Source organism: Palaemon carinicauda, chromosome 40, assembly GCF_036898095.1.
Source record: "Palaemon carinicauda isolate YSFRI2023 chromosome 40, ASM3689809v2, whole genome shotgun sequence".
Classification (NCBI taxonomy): domain Eukaryota; kingdom Metazoa; phylum Arthropoda; class Malacostraca; order Decapoda; family Palaemonidae; genus Palaemon; species Palaemon carinicauda.
Genome location: NC_090764.1, coordinates 53,294,309 through 53,318,192, shown reverse-complemented (window position 1 = coordinate 53,318,192; position 23,884 = coordinate 53,294,309). Strand labels below are relative to the sequence as shown.

The following is a 23,884-nucleotide window of genomic DNA, read 5'->3' as shown; positions in this document are numbered from 1 at the left end:
AACTACTACTACTACTTCTACTACTACTACTACTACTACTATATATGGTAATAATGATAATAATAATCATGATAAAAAATAAAGTTAAAACAGACAAAACTCCACAAGAGAGTTTTTATTTGTGGTATGCAAATAGGAACTAGAAAGCGTTGGAAAGAATTAAAAGTCTCTTGAATAATAATGCTACTAAGACATTTTGGTAAGCATTCCTAGACATCATTTCATTCATTTCACAATCAGACAGAGGAGGAGGCATCAAATTGATGAAAAGAAGACTTGGAACGGGGTGCCAACAGATGTTTGCTTTAAAGGATGAAAATAGAAATATAAACAAGAGGTGGAGTGATAAAAATTGTAGATTTCTATACAATGCTATACAATAGTGGTTTAAGGGTTTAAAGACAACTCATGAATGGCAGGGGCAAGGGATAATGACAATGGCCTATCGAGCAGGACAATGCCATAAAGACTGACCATATATACAGATGATCAGCGCCCAAGTCCCCTCTCCACCCAAGGTAGGACCAAGGAGTGCCAAGCAATGGCTGCTGATGACTCAGCAGATAGGCCTATGGTCTCCACCATCTCCAAGCCCCCAATCCTTAGCTCAAACGGGTGGTGAGTTTGCAGCGATCAAAGAAACTAACTAGTTGAGCGGGACTTGAACCCCAGTCTGGCGTTCACTAGTCAGAGACGTTACCACATCAGCCACCAAAACCCTTAGAAATAATGAAACAGTTGAGCCTATATCAAAAGTAACAGTAGAAGTAAAAAAAAAACATTAAAAGGCCTGAAACCAGGCAAAGCAGCAGGAGAAGATGGTTTAAAAACTGATTTAATAATAGATAGATGAGATTTCCTAGTAATAAAACTTGCTGAACTTTACACAAAGTGTCTGCGAGAATGCTCTATACCTACAGCTAGAAAAAACTTTATCATTATACTAATTCACAAAAAGGAAGACACAAAAGTCCTGAAAAATACCTAAGACAACATAAAGTTAGTGAGAACATTCAGATTAAGAAAGGAGTTAGACAGGGAGATCCCATCTCTTCTAAGTTATTCTCAGCGTGCCTAGAAGTTTTTAAGATTGGGAAAATGTAGGAATTGATATTAATGAGCAATACCTTAATAACTTAAGATTTGCAGACGACAAAGTTCTATTTAGTGAATAGTCCGAGGAATCGCAAATTATGATAGAAGATTTGAATAGAGAAAACAGAAATGTAGGACTAAAAGTTGATATGAGTAAAAGAAAGATAATATTCAATGAAAATGCTGAGACAACAAATAAGAGTTACGGATGAACCTTTAGGGTTTATTAATGAATATACGTACTTAGAACAGACAGTAAATGTTTCCCCAGGGCACAAGACCTAAATCAAAAGAAAGAATAAGCATGGGAAGGAAAGCTTTTAGTAAACGAAATAAGCTTATGAAATGTAAAATACCACTTTCTGTAAAAGGAAAATGGTCTTACCAGTATTAACTTACACATAAAAAAAACTTGAAGCCTTGCTAAAGCCTTAGTTACAACTCAAAGAGCTATGGAAAGAATAATGATGGGAAAAACACGAAGACACAGAAAAACAGGAACATGGATACGAGAGCAAACTAAAGTAGAGGATATTCTAACATGTAAGAAAAAGAAATGGACATGGACAGGACATATAATGAGAATGACATATAATACATGGACATTATGCATAACAGTATGGGTCCCCAGAGATTATAAAAGAAGCAGGGAAAGGAAGAGAAAACGATGGATTGACCAGTTGAGATAATTTACGGGTATAGCCTGGCATGGAAAGACAATAAATAAGCGGGAGGGAAAGGATATGTCTGATGCCTTTGTCTTGTAGTGGACTAATGACGGCTGATGATGATGATGATAATGATGATGATAATGTGATGATGATTGTATATAAAGAAAATATGAGAAAACGTTTGGTAATTAGCTTTAATTGGCTTAAGGAATAATAACAAATCACCTTGAATTCATAAGAGCATTTACTTGAATATAAAATGTACATAAAAGAATATTGAGATACGAGGCAAAAAAGTGATATTACATACAGGCACATTAGTAATCATGATTATAAAAATAATAAAATGATTTATGATGAGGGAAAAAAATGATGAACCGGAAGTCTCAATCTGTATTCCAAGCTATTTTTTCATGTTTACATTCATCTGCGTTTAGATAGCGCGTACTTTGACAGAAATGAATTTTAAGGTGAGCCGTCGCAACATAAACAGATATTCTCCACACTGCACTGCAATTTTCCTTATAATGCTTCTCGTGTTAATATATGTCACACGCTCAAGCGTCGAACGTTTCAGTCCTTTGAATATGACGTTCAGTGATCCGGACGCAAAAATGAGAAAGAGTTTGACAATTAAAGTCACGTCATCTGATTTCGAGCAAAACACCACCACAATGCATGGTTCCATATCTACCTCAAAACGATCCAATCCTACCGGCGATAAAATTCCGAATAAATGGTAGCAAGACAAAGTATCACTATATTCCAGATATAAGAAATAGATCAGAATGAAAGTAGAAATGTGCCTTTCGTAATAGGCAATAAAAAAATTCAACCGTGTTAAAAAGAAATCCACATGCAAAGGATTTACAAAGATTGACTGCAAGATTATTGTTATATCTTTTATGATGTGAAAAATTCTCAGACATCCTACAACTCAAAATCCATACTCACATTCCGTAAAAAATATCTGATCTATGAAATAAAGATCTGTAATAGTGCTTTTATTGTTAGCATATATTTATTTCTTTGTCAAAGAAAGTACCTGTCTTTGACATAAGTAACCCAGTCGCTTACAAAATACAAACAAGGCCTTATGTTGAAGAAAAATGCTAGCTAAAAACTAAATAATATTATCGTCGTTTGATACATATCACATTATGGGTTTTGGAAACCAAAGCGGTATTTTAAGCCATTCAGAGCACAAGAAACTTTATGTTGATTTTCTTCTTGTTTTCAAGATTAAGTGCAGCTGCTAGATTTCCAAATTTTGTTAGGAAGTGTGAACAGCGTTCAAAGAGTATTATCATCTGCATCATTTTGATCTAATAATCGGGCTAATCGAGGCTCGCTTCTTACGGATACCATGACAATCTCGGTGGGTCTTCCATTGCGAGCTGCTTCATAGCTGACTGGACTCGATCCACTCACTAATTCCAGTCCTTGACGTCCACAGCAGTAACGAAACAGTTCCAAGAAATCCTTTCGAAATCGCTGACTGAATGTGCAGTAGATAACAAAGTTCACTGAAGAGTTTATAGTAACGAGGAGATTGCTAATTTCTCCAAGTTTGTGAATATCAATACTAGCTATTTCAAGAATGTTTAAAACACAGGGCAAAATATTGCACAAAAAGAACACTGTAACTACGGCTAGTAACATTAGACCCAGTTTGATTTCTTTCCTCTGAGGTCTGCTGAGTCGCTCAATGTTTTGGTTGGCTGCTCGAACCTGTTAAGTAAACAAAAATTATGCACCTCGGAAAATTCATTCAGTTTGTTTGTATTGTGGCATTATTTTACAAATTGTCATTCAATAATAGATATCTGATATTTATGCGCAGTAAGAAGAGAATTAAGGCACACGACAGCGCAGGTATAGTCGGGCATCTCATTTGATAAAACTGGGGTTAGTCATAACAAGAGAAACAATGAGTGTGCAAACTACGGTGGCAAAACAAATAATCAATCGTAATAATATAACTTGATTTTTCCAATGATAATAATCCTTCTGTCATTCTTCCAAGAAGTAAAAAATGTAAATTGATATTAAATCACAGAATATATCGGTAAAAATGTTGAAAAAAAAAAATAGAAAATTGAAATGGATCTGAAAATGAAGTTATAAAGAAGGGAAGGTCGAGACAAAATCAAACTCTTCCCTCATTTATTTTCAGATTACTAAGGCTAAAGCACATTGAAGATTTCACAAATAAATCAGCTCAAATTTCCAGTCTTATTTTAGACATTTCGTCAAAAACATTATCAATTTTCCATATGCAATGGTAGGTTATGTTTCATTCAGTTGTTTATTTCATCACTGAGACGTTTTGAATTCAGGCTATGTATGAAATGTACAGTACATGAAGGAAGTTTGTTAGCATCCATAGATGGTCACATACAGAGATGCACGTATATACCTGAGAAAATACAGAGAAAAAGAAACAAATGCATACCTCTAGGTAGATTTGAGAATTTAGTATCAAGAGACTGAGGAATGGTATCAAGTACTGGACAATCAAATATATCCAAGTGATGTACACGTGTTGATAGACATAATTTTGTCTAAGAGCCGTTGGTTTAATGAAGAACAACTTCTTTCCATCCATCTGATGCTCCTGTTGAAATGGATCTTGGTACAGTTCTATGAAATGTAAGCTTCTTTTTCTTTTTATATTATGAAAGATCATTCCTTTTATTCTCCTAATTTCAAGGATATATTGAAAGTACAAGTTTAATTTTGTCACTGCATCTCACATTGTAAAATACACGCTATTCGTAATAGTTAGTATGCAATATGACAAAAAGATTCTGATATTTACTTAGAGGAGATAGACTATTCTAAAGAATCCTTTAAAACCTGCTACAAGAAATCCCAAAGTCCACCTGGCAACAGATAACATAAGGATCAGTAGAACTAAGCTTTGCTTTCTGAATTATAACTGACAGACCGAAAATCTCATGAAACCTCTCAATTTCCTAGTTCATGTCAGGTTTAAGGCCTTTATGAATGATACCTATCTCTCAATGCTTAAGGAATAATCTACTTAAACGTCTGTGACATGCAAACATGCAAGCTTCGCCTAAAACATTCATCTTTGGCATTTGCTTTTGTACGAAACTCGTGTCTCATTTTCTACATATGTCCCTTTGCTAAAATGATAGACGACCTGAGTTATAAAAAGAAAAGAATTTTATTCTATATCCAAATCTTTTGGAAAATTGAAAAATTGACCGTGCATCGTAATAACTAAAATATTTAGTATGGACCATGGTTTACCCTTAGTTACCTTTAGACTATCAAAAAGTAATCTCTTTTAACCTTGTGAAGATTTCGAAAGATTTATCTTGTAGTACTTTGTATTAAAAGGGTTAATTTGCATAATTCACAATAACCCATTCATTATAGATGAAAATATCATTTAGCGAAAGTCAAAATTTCGTATAAAAGGTAACTTAAAGACATAGTATGCCTAGATCAGCCATTTATAAATGCAATGATAACAGTGCAAACTAGATTACAGTTATTAAAGAAATTAACTAGTAATTATCGTAGAACTGCAGTTTAAAGATTATTTTCAGAGTATTTTAACTAAATAAAAGGGAGTGTTTTGTTGATGCGAATGTGCTAAATCTCAAATGTCAAAGGATCAAGAAAAGCAGTTAGATATACATAGACTCTGAAAATAGAAATATCAATGAAAATTATTTGCATGTTTATTTACTTTACAGATTTTGAAAGGGTCTTGGCATAACCGTAAAAACGAATGTTGATAAATATAATTATAGGAGAACAACATGCATTAGAAGGAAGGTGAAATAATATTGCAATTGTATTCAGAATCAGGATTTCATCAAAATTACCAAGGGCAAAAGCACCATCAGCCAAAATAGAGTTAGCAGTAGGGCAATTTTTCTGAAGGCTCTCTATGTAACATTAAGCTTAAAACATTATGATTTAATACGCTACTGAGCACAAGTACTTTTTCCCCCTTATGACATGCTAAGAAACTTCAAATGGGTTTTTTCTCAGTTTTTGGAAAATGGTGCTTTGCTGCGTGCTCTGGCGGGAGTTATATTGTATCTGAGTGGCATTTCCTTCAGCTCTTCACAAAGGCATTGACAGAAAATAGAAACAGTGACTCCATTTTTAAAACAAAGTTGATCAAACAAAAGGGTAAGGATGAGGCCACCGAACAAAAGAATTGTTTGCGATTGAACAGTGTCTAAGAGGTGGAAGTGAAAAATGAAGTACTCCAAAGATGAAACCAAGATTTCTCGCAGACACAGGTAATACTCAAGGATATGTTTATAACAGGAGTAAGGAAAATTTGCTACAGTTGAAAAGAAAACATGGTATCTTAACGCAGATTTATCCACTTTGGGGTATTGTGAGAAGCCAAATATGTTTACAAAGAGGAGTGATTAATCTGCTGAGCTTCATCTAGTAATGTTGGTAAACTCAGTAGGACTGGACATAAATTAATAAGGATGCTGACCCATATTAACACAAAAACTAGCCTTAAGATATAATCTTCATATCAGAGATGGGAAATGAAGAGATATGTGTGAAAATTGTGTTGGAATGAACCTGAAGGGGGATTGAAAATATTAAGAGCAAAGGAATAGTGAGTACTGATAAAGAAAAAAAAAGTGGACAGAAAGAACCCCATTGATCCGACGTGAAATGGCCCGAACACAAGAACCCTAATGACCCAATGTGAAATGCCCAAAGCACCAAAACCCTATTGACCCAGTGTGAAGTGGCCCGCACACAGGTACTTTATTGACCCACGATGAAATGACCTAAGTCCAAGAACCCTAATGACCTGAAATGAAATGGCTCAAACACACGAACCCTATTGACCCAATATGAAATGACTGAAAGTGGGAAATGAAATGAGAGAGGAACAGAGTACAGGGATCAGGAGAAATCTCTTGTAAGATAGACTGAGAAAGTAACAGGTCAGCATATCTTCCATACACATGTGAAAATTTATATTGGAATTATTATTGATGAGGACTCAGAAGAATATTGGGAGTTAGATGGCAAGACAGGATTAGAAATGAAAATATAAGAGAGATTACTCGAGTTCCACATGTGGATGAGATCATGACGAGGGGTAGATGGGGATGGTTTGGGCATGCTCTTTGCACTCCCCAAGAGAGATTAGTTCAGCAAACATTTAACTAGACTCCACAAGGCACTAGAAGAGTTGGAAGACCCAGATATACATGGCTGAGGACTATGAAGCGTGAGGTAGGAGATGATGAATGGAAAAGTATTGAATTAAAAGCTAAAGATAGAAACGACTGGCCAAATCTAACCGAGGCCCTTTGCTCAATAGGCGTAGGAGGAGATGATGATGATTATCATTGACATCATTAAGAGTATTATTATCATTATTATCATTAAGTAAGCTTTAACTGCAATTGAAGATAAACTGACTACTTAAGGCTAAGGTTCTAGTATGGAAGTCAGTTTATCAAGGAATTACAGAAGACAAATAAAACCAAGGAAAGCCCCTCCACGCCTCCCCCCCCCCAAAAAAAAAAAAAAAAAAAAACATTACAAAAGGAAATTCATATAACACTTCCCAAGAAATAAAGATTTTTTTTTTAACCAATTTAAACCTTTGAAATTCTAACAATTTATGTAGAAAAACCAACAATAAGCTCCTCTAAAACAATATATCACAACTCACCCCATAATAATGTTCCCAGAACCTTGGAAGATTATAAAGAACAGAAAAGACGGCGGCCGCCATCACCAGAATCCTTGCGCGTCCGTAAGTCACCAGCGACCGGAATCGAAAGGGCAGACAGACGGCCACGTACCTTTCCACTGTCAAGATCAAAGTCAGGTAAATGGACCCTGTGCGAGCTATGATGCCCAGCGGAAAGACAGTCGGCATCGCTTCCAATAACCCATTGACATACCAAGATATACTTTTGGTGTAAAGGCCTATCTCGAGTAGACCGAATGACAACACTGAAGTTATGATCACCAACAAATCAAACGTCGTAAGTCCGAGCAAACAACAGTTGATTGATGAACGCATGTTCAGTCTGAAAAAGAACATCGTTGGTATACTTCGTGAGTTTTCTAATGCAAACAACGGAAGTATAAAATACCAAATTTAAAACAGGTACAGTTCGAGAAATATGCACAAACTTTATATTTTCTTTCACTATTTCATATTCAAGTGAATCTAAGTGGAACTACAAACTTCAAGCAATGAGTCATAATAAATTTTCAGATTATATAAGATAAGGAAAAAGTTATTGCAAGTTAACATTGAACTACTAGTTAGACCGTTAGAGATTTTTGCAACTACCCAAAATTTCTCTTGTATACTCAAGGCCAGATGCAGGTGACAGACAATAAGTTAACACCTTATTTTCTTCAAGCCACTAATTGACTAATAATCGATACAAACATCTCCCCTATATGATAGAGAGCAAGTGTCTAGATATACAGTATATGTATATATATATATATATGTATATATATATATATATATATATATATATATATATATATATATATATATATATATATATATGTATATATATATACATACATGTATTGTATATATATATATATCATATATATATATATATATATATATATATATATATATATATATATATATACAATATAAATATATACAGTATATATATATATATATATATATATATATATATATATATATATATATATATATATATATATATATATATATATACATACACGGTTATATATATACCGTGTATATATAGGCTATATATATATATATATATATATATATATATATATATATATATATATATATATATATACATATATATACAGACATACGGTATATATATATATATATATATATATATATATATATATATATATATATATATATATATATATATATATATATATATATATATATATACGGTTTTATATATATATATATATATATATATATATATATATATATATATATATATATATATATATATATATATATATATGTGTGTGTGTGTGTGTGTGTGTGTATTTATACACGCGGAGACAGAGAGAGAGAGAGAGAGAGAGAGAGAGAGAGAGAGAGAGAGAGAGAACGAGCGAACAGTGAATCACCTCGTTGTTTCCAGCTGACACTGCCTCACAAATAATCACGTTAGCTTCAAAAAGGCTGTTTTATCCAGAGTTAATTCATTGACTCTGGTTTTATCCATATGGAATTGACACGAGCAAAACGCACATCACGTAATTATACTCTCTCTCTCTCTCTCTCTCTCTCTCTCTCTCTCTCTCTCTCTCTCTCTCTCTCTCTCTCTCTCTCTCTCTCTCTCTCTCTCTCTCTTCAGGGTATCATGCCTCTCAAAACACTTATCATTTTTGTATACCTTTCACCACATCATTTCTCATCATTTCACTTTTTTGTTCAAAATAAACCACAAAAACTATTTATCTTTAACTTTTCTACCCTTTTTGTTTCTTATATCTAAAACCAATCTTGAACTTGAACTTCTATAAAGTCTCTTATTTCAGAGACTTTTCTCATACCATGCTCCTTTCCTTGCTTCATTTATTCTGCGATGAATATATCCTCTCATCCCACTACCATACTTCATGCTTACTCCCAAATACTTAATGAATGGACCATTTCCATTGTTGACCCTACAATAATAACATCAATCATTTTTGCTATCTTCCTAGATTACATTTCTTCTGTCCAGGTTACTCTTGCTTGCATTGAACTACAACCTCTTCCGATCATTCAAGTTTTTCACTAGGCTCTACATCTTCACTATGACCAACTAATATTCTGTACTCTATAAATATTACTTACTCCACACATTATCAACGACCCTCTTTCATTCTCAAATTATTTACTTGAACACATATCTTTTCTTTTGTCTGTCTTATTACTTCATCCATACAACAGCCGTTGGAGGATAGCAGACTCGTATCTTAGATTTTGCTTTAAGATAAACATTTCACTTTCATCTCTATATTCTAACAAGCAACACCTTTATTATAAAAATCGTCGATCGCTCAAAAATTGCGTTCTTTGCTATACATCTATAGAATTATCCACCTTATCTTTCTATTAATTCGACTGTCAAGGTGTGTGTGTGTGTGTGTGTGTGTGTGTGTGTGTGTGTGTGTGTGTAAAGCATGTGAAAATGATGAGGGATGCTTAGTGTCCAAACTAAACAAGGAGATATATCTTAAACTAATTAAAAGTATTCTGATTAATGGTGTGAATTATGTTTTAGTGCCCAGCTTCAAAGTTCTTTTCAAGTTCCATGTAACCTACATCACTTTAAAATGTAAAATGTCTTCTTATCCTATCGAGTAAAAAAAGTCCTGTGTAAGTTAAATAATTCTGTTTTACATAATATCTAAACCAATCATGTGTTTTTATTAAACCTCCACATACTTTTTACCTGTATAGTATGACGATGGAAATTATATTTCCAGCCAATCCAAAGAGTCCTATTAGCGTCAAAAGTAGTCCCTGGACGACAAACCGGAACATTGGTGAAGGAACGGCACTGAATTCATCGTATCCATCGTGGTCATACTCATAGAACGCTCCATTAGACCAAAACTCTTGTGAGAAGAGGGAGTCGATTGCTTCAGGTAGAGCCTCAGTGGCGTTTGCAGTTACCGACTCCAGCGCCATAGTGGCGGGATCAGTTTACCGCTGCCCTTCGTCTGTTGTCAGTAGATCAGATGATAGAAAGCATACTGAAAAAATCTGTTAATAATAAAAATGTGGTTTTTAGACAAGAAGAGGTTTCATGGTAACTTTAAAGAATCCATGACGAATGTAAAAACGCAGCAGCAAGTTTATCTCGTGTAAGCAATTACTCCTTTTTAGAGAAAATTACTTGCAAGAGCTATTAGACAACTGAAGAAATAATCAAGATTGTTATATATTTCTAAAATTATGCCATTCTTCCTCTGTTTTTTTTTTTTAGTTTTTATAATTTGTATATGAAAAATCTATTTTAATATTGTTGCTGTTCTAATAATATTTTATTTTAAATGTTCATTACTTCTCTTTTAGTTTATTTATTTCCTTGTTTCCGTTCCTCACTGAGCTATTTTTCCCTGTTAATGCCCTTGGGCTTATACCCTTCTGCTATTCCAACTAGGGTTGTACTTAGCTAATAATTCTAATACTAATAATAATAATAATAATAATAATAATAATAAAAACAACAACAATAATAATAATAATAATAATAATAATAATAATAATAATAATATCTTATTCTGTTCTGTATATCTTACTGCATTTACTTTCAAGGCAAGTTTCATCTCTTCGACCCAACATGCATGTTGAACAGATGAGAACTCATTACAATGGACAATGCATATTGAGGAATAGTCAGCCAAGTGATCACACTGTTTTTATGAATATTTCTGTAACTTCAGTGTCCACTCACAGATACTTTCAGCACAATACGTTTTGATACATAAAAAAAATATGACCCCCTAGTAAAAAGATGCTTTAACATCACCCACACTTACGCGATATTATTATTATTATTATTACTATCCAAGCTACAACCCTAATTGGAAAAAGCAAAATGCTATAAGCCCAGGGGCTCCAATAGGGAAAAATAGCCCAGTGAGGAAAGGAAATAAGGAAATAAATAAGTGAAGAGAACAAATTAACAGTAAATCATTCTAAAAAAGTAACAACGTCATAACAGATATGTCATATATAAACTATTAACAACTTCAAAAACAAATACTGTATGTCATATATAAACTATAAAAAGACTCATGTCCGCCTGGTCAACAAAAAAGCATTTGCTCCAACTTTGAACTTTTGAAGTTCTACTGATTCAACAACCCGATTAGGAAGATCATTCCACAACTTGGTAACAGCTGGAATAAAACTTCTAGAGTACTGCGTGGTATTGAGTCTTATGATGGAAAAGGCCTGGCTATTAGCATTAACTGCCAGCCTAGTATTACGAACAGGATAGAATTGTCCAGGGAGATCTGAATGTAAAGGATGGTCAGAGTTATGAAAAATCTTATGCAACATGCATAATGAACTAATTGAACGACGGTGCCAGAGATTAATATCTAGATCAGGAATAAGAAATTTAATAGACCGTAAGTTTCTGTCCAACAAATTAAGATGAGAATCAGCAGCTGAAGACCAGACAGGAGAACAATACTCAAAACAAGGTAGAATAAAAGAATTAAAACACTTCTTCAGAATAGATTGATCACCGAATATCTTAAAAGACTTTCTCAATAAGCCAATTTTTTGTGCAATTGAAGAAGACACAGACCTTATATGTTTCTCAAAAGTAAATTTGCTGTCGAGAATCACACCTAAAATTTTGAAAGAGTCATACAAATTTAAAGAAACATTATCAATACTGAGATCCGGATGTTGAGGAGCCACCGTCCTTGACCTACTTACAATCATACTTTGAGTTTTGTTAGAATTCAACTTCATACCCCATAACTTACACCATACACTAATTTTAGCTAGATCTCTATTAAGGGATTCACCAACCCCAGGTCTACATTCAGGGGATGGAATTGATGCAAAGAGAGTAGCATCATCTGCATATGTAACAAGCTTATTTTCTAGGCCAAACCACATGTCATGTGTATATAGTATGAAAAGTAATGGGCCAAGAACACTACCCTGTGGAACACCGGATATCACATTCCTATACTCACTATGGTGCCCATCAACAACTACTCTTTGAGATCTACTACTTAAAAAATCAATAATAATGCTAAGAAACGACCCACCCACTCCCAACTGTTTCAGTTTGAAAACAAGGGCCTCATGATTAACACGGTCAAAGGCAGCACTAAAATCAAGGCCAATCATACGAACTTCACGACCACAATCAAGGGATTTCTGTACTGCATTGGAGATTGTAAGAAGGGCATCACATGCTCCAAGGCCTTTACGAAAACCAAATTGCAAACTAGGGAATAGATGATTACCTTCAGCAAACCTATTAAGACGTTTTGCCAGAAGACGTTCAAAAACTTTAGATAATATGGGAGTTATGGAAATTGGGCGGTAATCAGTGGGACTTGAGCTACCACAAACACATTTACATAGAGGAGTAACATTACCAATTCTCCAACAAGTGCTAAAAGCTCCTCTTCTTGCTAACTTGCGCAAAATAACAGATAACTTTGGAGCTAAGAAATCTGCGGTCTTTATAAAAAACAAAGGAAAAATACCATTTGGGTCTACACCTCCATAAGCATCAAGGTCCATCAACAGAGCTTTAATCTCACGAGATCGAAAAGCTAAACTAGTTAGTTTAGCCTCAGGAAAACAGGAATGAGGAAGTTCAAGTTTTTCATTACTCTGTTTACTGTCAAAAACATCAGCCAAAAGGGTTGCCTTTTCCTTTGGACAGTGAGTGACTGAGCCATCTGGTTTAAGTAAAGGAGGAACTGCTGCATCTACACCAAAGAGTGCAGATTTAAGGGTAGACCACCATTTATGTTCCTGAGTTGTACCAGCGAGGGTTTCTTTTATGATTAAATTGTACTCCTTTTCAGTTGAGGCATAAACTCTCTGAGCAAAAGCTCGAAGCTGAGTATAGTTGTTCCAGGTCAAATCTGATCTGTTACCCTTCCAAAGGTGATAGGCCTCCTGCTTCTCCAAATAAGCACGTCTACAATCATCATTGAACCACAGTTTGTCCTTCATTCGGTACCTTAGCACACGAGAAGGGATACGCCTATCAATTATGTTGACTAGATTCTCATTCAAAGAGACAACAGGATCTACACTATTATATAATTGTGACCAATTCAAGCACAAAAGATCATGCAAAATCCCATTCCAGTCTGCTTGGGATTTCATATAAATTTTACAGGAATATGATATATCAGGGACAGGCTGCTCAGTCTTCACTAATAATGAAATCAAGGCATGATCAGAAGTCCCGACTGGAGAATCAACCTTACTAGTTATAACGCCGGGGGAGTCAGTGTATACGAGGTCCAAGCAATTACCAGACCTGTGAGTAGCTTCATTTATGATTTGCTCACAGCCTGATTCAGAGGCAAAGTCTAAAGCTCTTAAGCCATGGCGATCGGTAGGAGAGATAGAACTTAACCACTCCCTATGGTGAGCATTAAAATCACCAACAAAGACAAAAGAAGCCTTTCTATCATCTTCTTGTATCTTAGCCATAATGGTAAGAAGACAATCGAAGATAGAATCATCCATGTCTGGATTCCGGTAGATCGAACACAAATAAAAGTTGTTATGCCTGCCACAAACTTTTATTACCTGAATCTCATGACATCCACATTGATAGCAGGACTTATGAGAAGCAGGGTACTCGGTCCTAATATACACCACCATTCCCCTGGCCCTAGGAATGGCATCACGTTTCAGCATTATTGGCTTCTTAAAACCAGTTATAAGGAGCTCAGATGAGTGCCTCATATTAGAAACCAAAGTTTCTGAGCACAAAAGAATATCATACTGTCTGGACGCAACTGTAAGGTCTTGGATATTTGCATGAAGACCACGAATATTGCAATACAGAAGACGACATTGACGAAATCTAGGACGTACTGGTCCCGGATTTTGCTCAATGTCTCCAGACAGCATAAGAATTAATAGAAATAAGAAAGAGACATCATACTTAAAAACTAGATTAACAAGAATTATAACAAAAACAATATGTACAGAATAATAAAAAAAGTGATTGATGATACCCATAGACTATAGTAAAAAGTCGGAAAAACTGGTCAACATGGAGGAGCCGATACACCATGCAAGGCTAAATACCCTCCAGGATAGCCACTTCAACTGAAGGGAGGACAGTAAGGATGGTTTTGAGAAGAAAAAATCAGAAAAAGGAAAAGACAACCTCTTGATAAACCACCAGGCATCCATGGCCCTTCTATTAAGCCTGCCCAACACACCATTTCAAAAAAACAAGAGGAAGAAAAAAAAATAAGATAGAATAGAGTGCCCGAGTGTACCCTCAAGCAAGAGAACTCTAACCCAAGGCAGTGGAAGACCATGGTACAGAGGCTATGGCACTACCCAAGACTAGAGAACAATGGTTTAATTTTGGAGTGTCCTTCTCCTAGAAGAGCTGCTTACCATAGCTAAAGAGTCTCTTCTACCCTTACCAAGAGGAAAGTACACTGAACAAATTGCAGTACAGTAATTAACCCCTTGGGTGAAGAAGTGTTGTATCTCATTGTTGTCAGATGTATGAGGAAAGACGAGAATATGTAAAGAATAGGCCAGACTATTCTGTGTAAGTGTAGGCAAAGAAAAAATAAGCCGTGACTAGAAAGAGGGATCCAATGCATTACTGTCTGGCCAGTCAAAGGATCCAATACCTCTCTAGTGGTAGTATCTCAACGGGCGGCTGGTGCCCTGGCCAACCTACTACCTATTGCAGTAGTGTTGTCTGTATTTCGATTATCAGCAACTGAAATGTATTTTTTATGTACCTAAATACTGCCATACTTAGGACGCATACCCAGGTTTTTATAAAACTTAAGGATTCAGACAATAGCTACATTATCAGCCAGTCTTTAAGCGTTCGTTATTTCACAGAAACCTGAATAGTTCAATTTCATGAAACTGTTTAAGTCATGTTATCTACAAGTAAATTTTGTTGATTGTGGATATTATCATAACATTTTCGACCAACATCCATTTCAGAATCATACTTAAAAAAAAAATGACAAAACTCTCATTACTCAAATCTTTTGTGAAAGCAGAGGTGTGACTCAGTGGCGTCATGTAATAATAATAATAATTATAATAATAATAATAATTCTGAAACCAGGATAGAAACGAAAGTTTATCATTATAGCCCTTTCTCTCAAAATCCTTATAATCCCAACTTCTCTCTTTTGCGATCTTGTTAATAATGAATTTCATTCTGTAGATCATTTTACAATGTGCTACTCAAGATTCTTTCTTTTAAGAACAGCGATATCCGAACAAACCAAGTTTTAAAACATCTCCACTGGATTTTCTTAACCCAATTGAATTTAATCCTCCGCTGCGCCAAAAAATCTACTATCGCCAACAATTCTTTATTATTCCAGTCTTGTATTCCTCCATCCTTCGCTTCCAGCTCCTCCTTCTCCTAATGTCAAAACATCGAGTCTCCTTTCACTGACTGCACCTTATACATAAGCATCAAAGACAGTAAAGGGAACACCGGAAAACACAGTTGAATAGTTCGTTCGTTCGTTGAATTTCGCTAGCATTTGTCCGCGTTAGTGGGGCGCGTTGGCAACAGATGGCGCTGATATGTTTATATTCTGCACTTGTCGTCTGCTACTTGTTTACTAGAGTAGTCGAGTGACTCGAGTCGAGTCTTCAAAACAATCAGAACAACTCCATCGCCATGATGAGTAACCGGTGTTGGAAAACCCAAGCCTACATGGCTGAGGAATGTGAAGCGGGAAGTCGATGAGGAATAGATAAGTATTGTATTTAAAGCTCAAGATAGAGACGACTGGTGAAATCTAATCGGGGCCATTTGCGTCAATAGCCGTAGGAAATGATGATGATGATGAGCCGAAGTTGTATATATTGCCCCAGAAGATTAAACTGTGAAAATGTTTATCTAGTTTATTGATGCAACGTTAAGGTAAGGTTATAGATCGAATGTATATATGATTATATTGATTGTAACTTGCAGTAAGCTACATGTTTATAAAGTGTACTTTATCAAAGATCAAGATTATACATTAAAAAAAAAAGGGGGGGGGGGGGGGGGCTAAATTACTAGAGGTTACGACCACGTCGAGAGCCCCTTATTTTTCTTTTTCATTAATGTGGGCACAAACACGTATCTGTAAACACAAAAATCACATTAAATAAAATATATAGAGAATCTTTTCTGACCATATTCCTCCTATATGGAGTGAGTAAGATATAACTTAATAAACCTAAAATAATAGGCCTACTAGACAACCCACCCCTTATCTTCTCTCTCGTTTAGTCTTAGGCACAGGTTCTATTTCGGAAGCGTGATATATTCAGTAGGTGTTTAATAACAACATTAGATATTACATATTAGTATTGAATTTTATATTGACTCGTCATCCTCTGTAAAGGAAGAGGGTCCTCCGTAAAAGATGCAGAAAATTTCACCAGACTACAAGAGACCTACCGAAACAAGGTAAATAGGAGTCTAACACAGGCAGTTTTCGCTGATTGTGAAAAAGTTGCATGTATCAAGCCTGTGTATAAAGGAAAAGGTGATGCAGACAATTTAAGTTCATATAGGCCTAGGCCAATATCAAATCTGTCATATTTTTCGAAAATTATTGAAACTGCTGTACACGAACAAACCTGGAAACATCTGAAAAATCTAATGCCATACCTGATGATCAATCTGCATACAGAGAAAATTACTCCACAGAAACAACAGTGTTAGCGATAAAAAAATGACATAACAGAAATTATAACAAATGGCAAGTGTTGCATTCTTGTGATGCTTGATCTAAGTGCAGCATTTGATACTGTAGAACATACATATCTGATGGAAGACCTTAAAGCTGTGGGCATCGTAGAACGAGCGAGCATACGACTGGTTTGTGAGTTATCTTGAAAACCGCAAAGTTAGAGTAGTAATATCAAATGTTGAATCTGAGACAAGAAAACTAACCAAAGGGGTGCCTCAAGGCAGTGTACTAGGTCCTCTCCTGTTTGAAATTTACACGATTGAACTGGCAAATATACTTGAAACTCACAGAGTTAAGTTTAAAATATACGCTGATGATACATAATTCTATTTCCCAATAGAATCAGTTGATGAAGCTAAAAGAAAGATACATGAAATAATGAATGACATTAAGGCTTGGATGTTAACAAAAAAAGCTCAATCTCAATGAAGATAAAAGAAAAGTGAATGTATTATTTTTGGAAATGAAAAAGATATAAAAAGAATCGAATGCTTTCAAAGAATTGAAATAGGTCAATCGATCATTGACCTAAAGAAATCTGTCAGGAATCTTGGAGTAATCATGGATGATAGACTGACAATGAATGAACATATAAATAATATGGTAAGAAATTGTAACTATCATATTAGAAACATAGCATTTATTAATAAATACTTAGATGAAAAATCTATGGCCATACTCATTAATCACCACATATTTTCAAGAATTGATTACTGCAACTCACTGTTCTATGGCTTACCAAATTATCATCTGAAGAAAATTCAGAGAGTACAAAACAGAGCCGCTAGATTAATTAAAGGACTACACAATAGGGAAAGAGTTACCCCTGCACTAATTAAATTACACTGGCTACCGGTAAAAGCGAGAATTGAATACAAGCTACTCTTACAAACGTTTAAGATACTGAACCAAAATATCTAAAAGAATGCCTGAATAAACTAGAACTAGAAACAAATGTTAACACAAGACACATGAGTGACAAACATAGGCTATCTGAACCAAGAACAAATAGTAAATTTGGTGAAAGGTCTTTTAGCTACTGTGCGCCTAGACATTATAATAAACTGCCAACTGAAATGAAGGACCTAAAGGGAGCAATTGAATTTAAGAAGAAACTAAAGACATTACTTTTCACAAGATCATATGATTTGGAAGATGCTACAATCTAGGAATTGTATAAGTTATAATGAAAATGTTTCGTTAGATGATTAATATGGACCCGCCCGAGAAGTATTTCACTCGACTTCAGTGGAGGGTTGGATTTAAACCCAAAACAAATAAACAAGTAAGTAAGTAAGTTTATTCTTAGATTCTTCTTTTTGCTATAACAATGTTGGAAAGACTCCTGTATTTTATTCTGCGCTATTGGTCCCAGTTCAATAAGCAAAGTTCTACGAACGATCGAAGTTTCTACTAGAATTTGCACTGTTCATTGCTTTATATTTGCTTTCCTCGGGATTTTTTCTTTCTAAAACGAAACTCTGGTGAAAGTCTGCCTAATAGCTAGGAAAATCTACCAGTGTTTGGTACCAGAAAATCTATCAGTCTTCTACACCCGGAAAATAAAAGTACCTGATACTAGGAAAAAAATATGTCTATATTACCAAAAAAATCTCCAATACCAATAAAATCTTTCTGGTGTCATGGAATTCTAACAGTCTCTGATACCATGAATATATAAGTATTTTAAACCAGGAAATGAATAAAGCACCCAATACTCCAGTACCATGAATCCTGACTGGCTTATGGCCGATGCAATAGGACTAATGGTAAACGCAATATGTGTACTTTGACAGATAGTAAGTGTTTCCTCGTGACATGAGAACGAAATTAAGAGGATAAACATGAGGAACATTTGGTAAACAAAATGTGATTAAGAAGTGTAAAATACTAGTTTCTCTAAAAAGAAAAGTATTTAATCAGATGGTTCTACCAGTATCAACGTATGCATCAGAAACGTGGAGCCTTGCTTAAGCCTTAGAGGCTTAGAACATAAGCTAGTTAAAACTGAAAGAGCTATGGAAAATATAATGATGGAATTAACGCTAAGAGACAGAAAAAGAGCAACTTAAATACGAGAGCAAACTAAAGTAGATGATATTTCAACATTTAAGAAAAAAAAAAAAAAAAAAAGGTGAACGTGGGTAGAACATATAGCCTAATGAAAATGACACATAATAAATAGGCTAAAATAGTGCAGAGTTGGTCCCTAGAGATTGCACAAGAAGTAGGGGAAGGACGAGTAAACGATCGATGAACGACCTAAGACACTTTGTCAGTATAGACTGGCATAGAAAGACCATTAAACAGACGCTTGTAGAAGAATTCGTCTGAGGGCTTTGTCCTGCAGTGCAGTAGCAAAGGGTAGTGAGGATGATACTAAGTAGATTTACACGTATACATTCATAAACGTTCACATACAGATATATATATATATATATATATATATATATATATATATATATATATATATATATATATATATATATGGGAGTGTGTGTGATAAATACATATATTATCATCATCTGCCATTACTAATTCACTGCAGAACAAAGGCCTCAGACATGTCCTTCTTAGCTAATATATATATATATATATATATATATATATATATATATATATATATATATATATATATATATATATATATATATATATATATATATATATATATATATATATATCCACCAAAACATAATTAGCCTATATAGCCTAAACTTCATATTGAAATTTCATTCACTAAAAATGACAGAATTTTAACAACAATGAAGAAAATCATGTTAAAAAGTGTTTAAAAACTTGTGATATTTATAATTCCATAAACCATAAACTGTAATTTCTAAGATACCAGAAAGCAGTTTGTTTGAATCGAAAGCTTATCGATTCTACATTACGCTTATTTGCATAAATGATTTAACATAACTCTGGATACCTACAATTTTCCAAGTACATTTTCTGTAAATAAAGTTGAAATATGTATACAATTGAACAGTTACCTAGCATGGTAATGCCAATACGATGCAAATGCATTACACAACTTTCAAAGTTGCCTACAGAGCGTATAGCAAAATAATGCAATGACGCTGGTGATTTTAGGAGGAAAAAATCTTGTGGTATAATGTATGGGATGAAAGTGGAGATCATTAAACAGATTTCAAAAGTAGTAATCGGAACAGCAATGAACAAAAGGGGAGAAAAGATAATTTTCTCTTTTTGTTAAACGTTCAAGGTAACACTCACCCTTCACGTCTGCTTCATCTCCAGTTGCCGTCGAATTAGGTGATGCATCCACTTCCGGGAACGTTTGATCTTTATTTTCATGAAGGCAATTAAACAACAATTTTCTGGTTTGTCTTCAAAGTTTTAATGTCCCTAACTAACTTACGTACTTTCCAGCTCCTCTATATTCTGGTCTTGGTTCCTTCATTGACATAAATCAAGATGTTTGCTTTTCTGTGTGTGTGTGTGTGTGTGTGTGTGTGTGTGTGTGTAGATTGCCTTACCTTATGTAAGACACGGGCTCTTGCCGCTGGGCAGCCCGTAAGTTGCTTTTCTGAGAAACGCCACCAACGGAGGTTGAAGTACTCTTGTCTACACCGAGACGCCAAGCAACACTAGGTCTATCACCAACACTAGATATGGCATATACAGATATACTTATCGCCCACAGATACTTTAAGGGGATCGGCCGCCTAAAATACCGAAAAAATATGAAACATATTCGATTTTCTGAAAAAAATTCTATGGCTTCGTAGAGCATTCAAGAATGTGTGCACGAAGTATTATGCTAAAATTCGCCTTACTTTTCTAGTTATGGCCTGAAATGTAACAATAACTTTATACACAGAAAACACCAGTAGCGCAAATTATTTAGTCTGGTATAGTTTTTGTGATATATGTTACAAAAACTTCCTGTGAAATGAAATATATAATGTCAATAATATCCTAATTGGCACCTTTCTGGTTATAACACAAAACACCCATCATTCATGAGTCATGAGGCTCAGTTGCCTATAAATCCTCACGTAATAAGGTCGCATTTTTTCATGATCGCTAGCCTTGACTGAACTCTTCTTTTTTTTCTGCAGTGTTTTTAGTTTTTCACCATGCCTAAAAGGCGCAAGAGTTCACTTCATGCTTCTAGAATGCGGAAACGCCAATTTGATATAGCCATCGAAGAAGTAGAACAGAGAATTCAAGAAACTAATGCCATAGAGGGGAATGAAGCGACAGAGAGAGAGAGAGAGAGAGAGAGAGAGAGAGAGAGAGAGAGAGAGAGAGAGAGAGGGGCAAATGGCGCACGCTAACGTCACTGCTGGCCAGAGACCAACCACATCCACCCCTAATCGTCTCTCTATTCGTTCATCACTGCTAAAGGGCAAAGATATTTTAGAAGAAGAATGCAGTGGATCGGAGGCTGATATTATCAACGATAGTGAAAATAAAATGATAATAAGTGAAGCAAGACTTGAAAAATGACTTGAATCACAAATACCGAATTGTAGATGCAAAGTAATTCCTAGAATCCATTTGGCAAGGGATGGATTTGAGTCACTAATAAAAAAGATATGTCCTAAATGCAGAGGGAAAATTATTTCAGAACCTGCAAAATGCCCACCGATTTCTACAGAAGGAAGGAAGGCTCCAATTTACAAAACCAAATTTATAATATGTCTTAGGCACAAAGATAATCAATTGATTAATATTTCTATTCATAATACTTTTGCATTAAAGCAATAGACATTAAAAATAAGATTTGAAATACAGTTAATACTAAAAAAAAAAGAACATAAAATTAATGGTAACAGTCTTTTACTTTTTTTTATGTACCTAAAACTTTGAAGGCCCGTTTCTCAAAACATAAGTTTTTCACCTTCAAAATGTATCTCCTCCCTTAGTATTGGACCAATCTTAATGTAATTTCATATATAATATGGGGAAACATGGTAGATTAAAAAAAAGCCGGGGATTTTTGATATTTTGAGTTTCTGATTTTTGGCAAATTTTTTCCTGTAATTTTTCCGGGAAAATTTCATAAAAAAAATTCATATCTTGAAAAATAATTGAAAAATAAAAAATCCCCGGCTTTAAATCGAAGGTCCACATGTGTTTTATACATGGTTCAAATCTCATCCCTTAAAACCAAAAATCAAAGGAGGAGATGCATTTTGAAAATGGCCATTTTTGGCCGAAAAAAGCTTTGGCGTCACAAAACCTAAGGTCACTGAACAAAAAAAAATTCCCCAAAAGTTCCACACAATATCCTTTAACAAACCCCCTATATATCAACAACCTGTCGTTAAAAAAGTCGGAAACCGGCAGATCCCCTTAACTCAAGAAGTATTACCAATGATTACTATGGTACTATGACTCGTATTAGCATAATGTAAGAACTTGATCTATCACAAACACCTTGTGGCACTAGGTTTATCACCGAAAACATTCTATGGTACTAGGCTTATTATCAGCACACCCATGTTACTAGGATTATCCCCACCACACCCTATGATGATAGGTTTATCACCAACGTATCCCATGACACTACACCTATTATAAACACACCCTATAACAACAGGTTTATCATTAACAACCCGTATGGTAAAATTTTCATCATTAACCCACCCTAAAGTACTAGGGTTATCTTCAACACATTATGGTACAAGATTTATCGGTCACAAACACACCCTATGATGCTAGACTTATCACCAACATGCACAATGATTATAGGTTTATCACTCACTCGATGGTACTATGCCTATCACCAAACCACCATATGGTATACGGTTTATTACAAACACACCAAGTAATACTAGATTTATCACCAGCACATCCTGTGATACTAGCCTTGTCACCAATATGCTCTATGGTAACTAAGTCAATCACTAACAGCTGTCTTAGCCCCAGCACAACCTATGATATAAAGTTTATCACCAACACTATGTGGTGTTAGGCTTATCACCAGCACACCCTTCGATGTTAGTTGATCACCAACACACCTACCAACAAACCCTAGGGTACTTGGCGTGTCACCAGCAAACACCGTGATACTTGGGTTATCACCAACACAACCTAAGGTGTAATGTTTATCACCAACACAAACCAAAGGTGCCCTGTTTCACTAATCACTTCAGTATGATCATCAACACTCCTCAAATAGAGAGTGATTGGCACTCCGCACCGCAATAATCGCTAAATAACCGTCGAGATCAGCAAAATCACGAATTTTATTCGTAGCGGGACTAACTCGTGACGTTGGAGTGACTAGACTAAGCGGGAGGGAGCAGGGCTGCCAATGGGAATTATCAGAAAAACCCAGAATAAAGGTTCAAAAAAACCCAGATTGAATGGAAAAACCCAGATGTTGATTAGCGTGTGTGTATGCAACCCTGCATCCCTCCCTCGGAGGGAGGGATGCAGGGTTGCAAGATTATTTCGACTGGATTATCGTACATGAGCCTTAAAATTGTCGTTTTTCAACCAAAATTATCGTACACACTCACACGCGATGTTTACGGTTTTCCCCTTTTTCCTTACATGGGTATACAGGTTTTTCCGTTAATTTGAGAGCTCGCCGAAGTTCTACCATTTGTTTTATATATATATATATATATATATATATATATATATATATATATATATAT

General features: G+C 35.0%; 1 protein-coding gene across 6 annotated transcripts; it reads right to left on the bottom strand.

Annotated features, from left to right (window-relative positions):
• Positions 1–1,674: 1,674 nt before the first annotated feature.
• Positions 1,675–23,533, bottom strand: LOC137631789 (FMRFamide receptor-like). Of its 6 annotated transcripts, none has more exons than XM_068363755.1 (5): positions 20,484–21,138; positions 10,220–10,490; positions 7,471–7,834; positions 4,222–4,383; positions 1,675–3,497 (listed from the first exon to the last, which is right to left on the bottom strand). In XM_068363755.1, the coding sequence occupies exons 2-5, from the start codon at positions 10,456–10,458 to the stop codon at positions 3,060–3,062; spliced, it is 1,203 nt and encodes a 400-aa protein (XP_068219856.1). In that variant the 5' UTR covers positions 10,459–10,490; positions 20,484–21,138; the 3' UTR covers positions 1,675–3,059. The 6 variants fall into 6 exon arrangements, with proteins under 6 accessions (XP_068219856.1, XP_068219851.1, XP_068219853.1 ...); XM_068363750.1 differs by lacking the exon at positions 20,484–21,138 and adding an exon at positions 23,244–23,533 and having other exon boundaries at positions 1,977–3,497; positions 10,220–10,533; XM_068363752.1 differs by lacking the exon at positions 20,484–21,138 and adding an exon at positions 23,344–23,533 and having other exon boundaries at positions 1,977–3,497; positions 10,220–10,533.
• Positions 23,534–23,884: the final 351 nt, after the last annotated feature.

Coding starts and splice junctions, on each gene's coding strand:
- LOC137631789 (XM_068363750.1), bottom strand. CDS start 10,458: ATGGCGCTGGAGTCGGTAACTGCAAACGCCACTGAGGCTCTACCTGAA. Junction 4,384..7,470: donor TCTGGGAACATTATTATGGG/GTGAGTTGTGAT, acceptor CCATTTCAACAG/GAGCATCAGATGGATGGAAA. Junction 3,498..4,221: donor ATTCTCAAATCTACCTAGAG/GTATGCATTTGT, acceptor TTTACTTAACAG/GTTCGAGCAGCCAACCAAAA.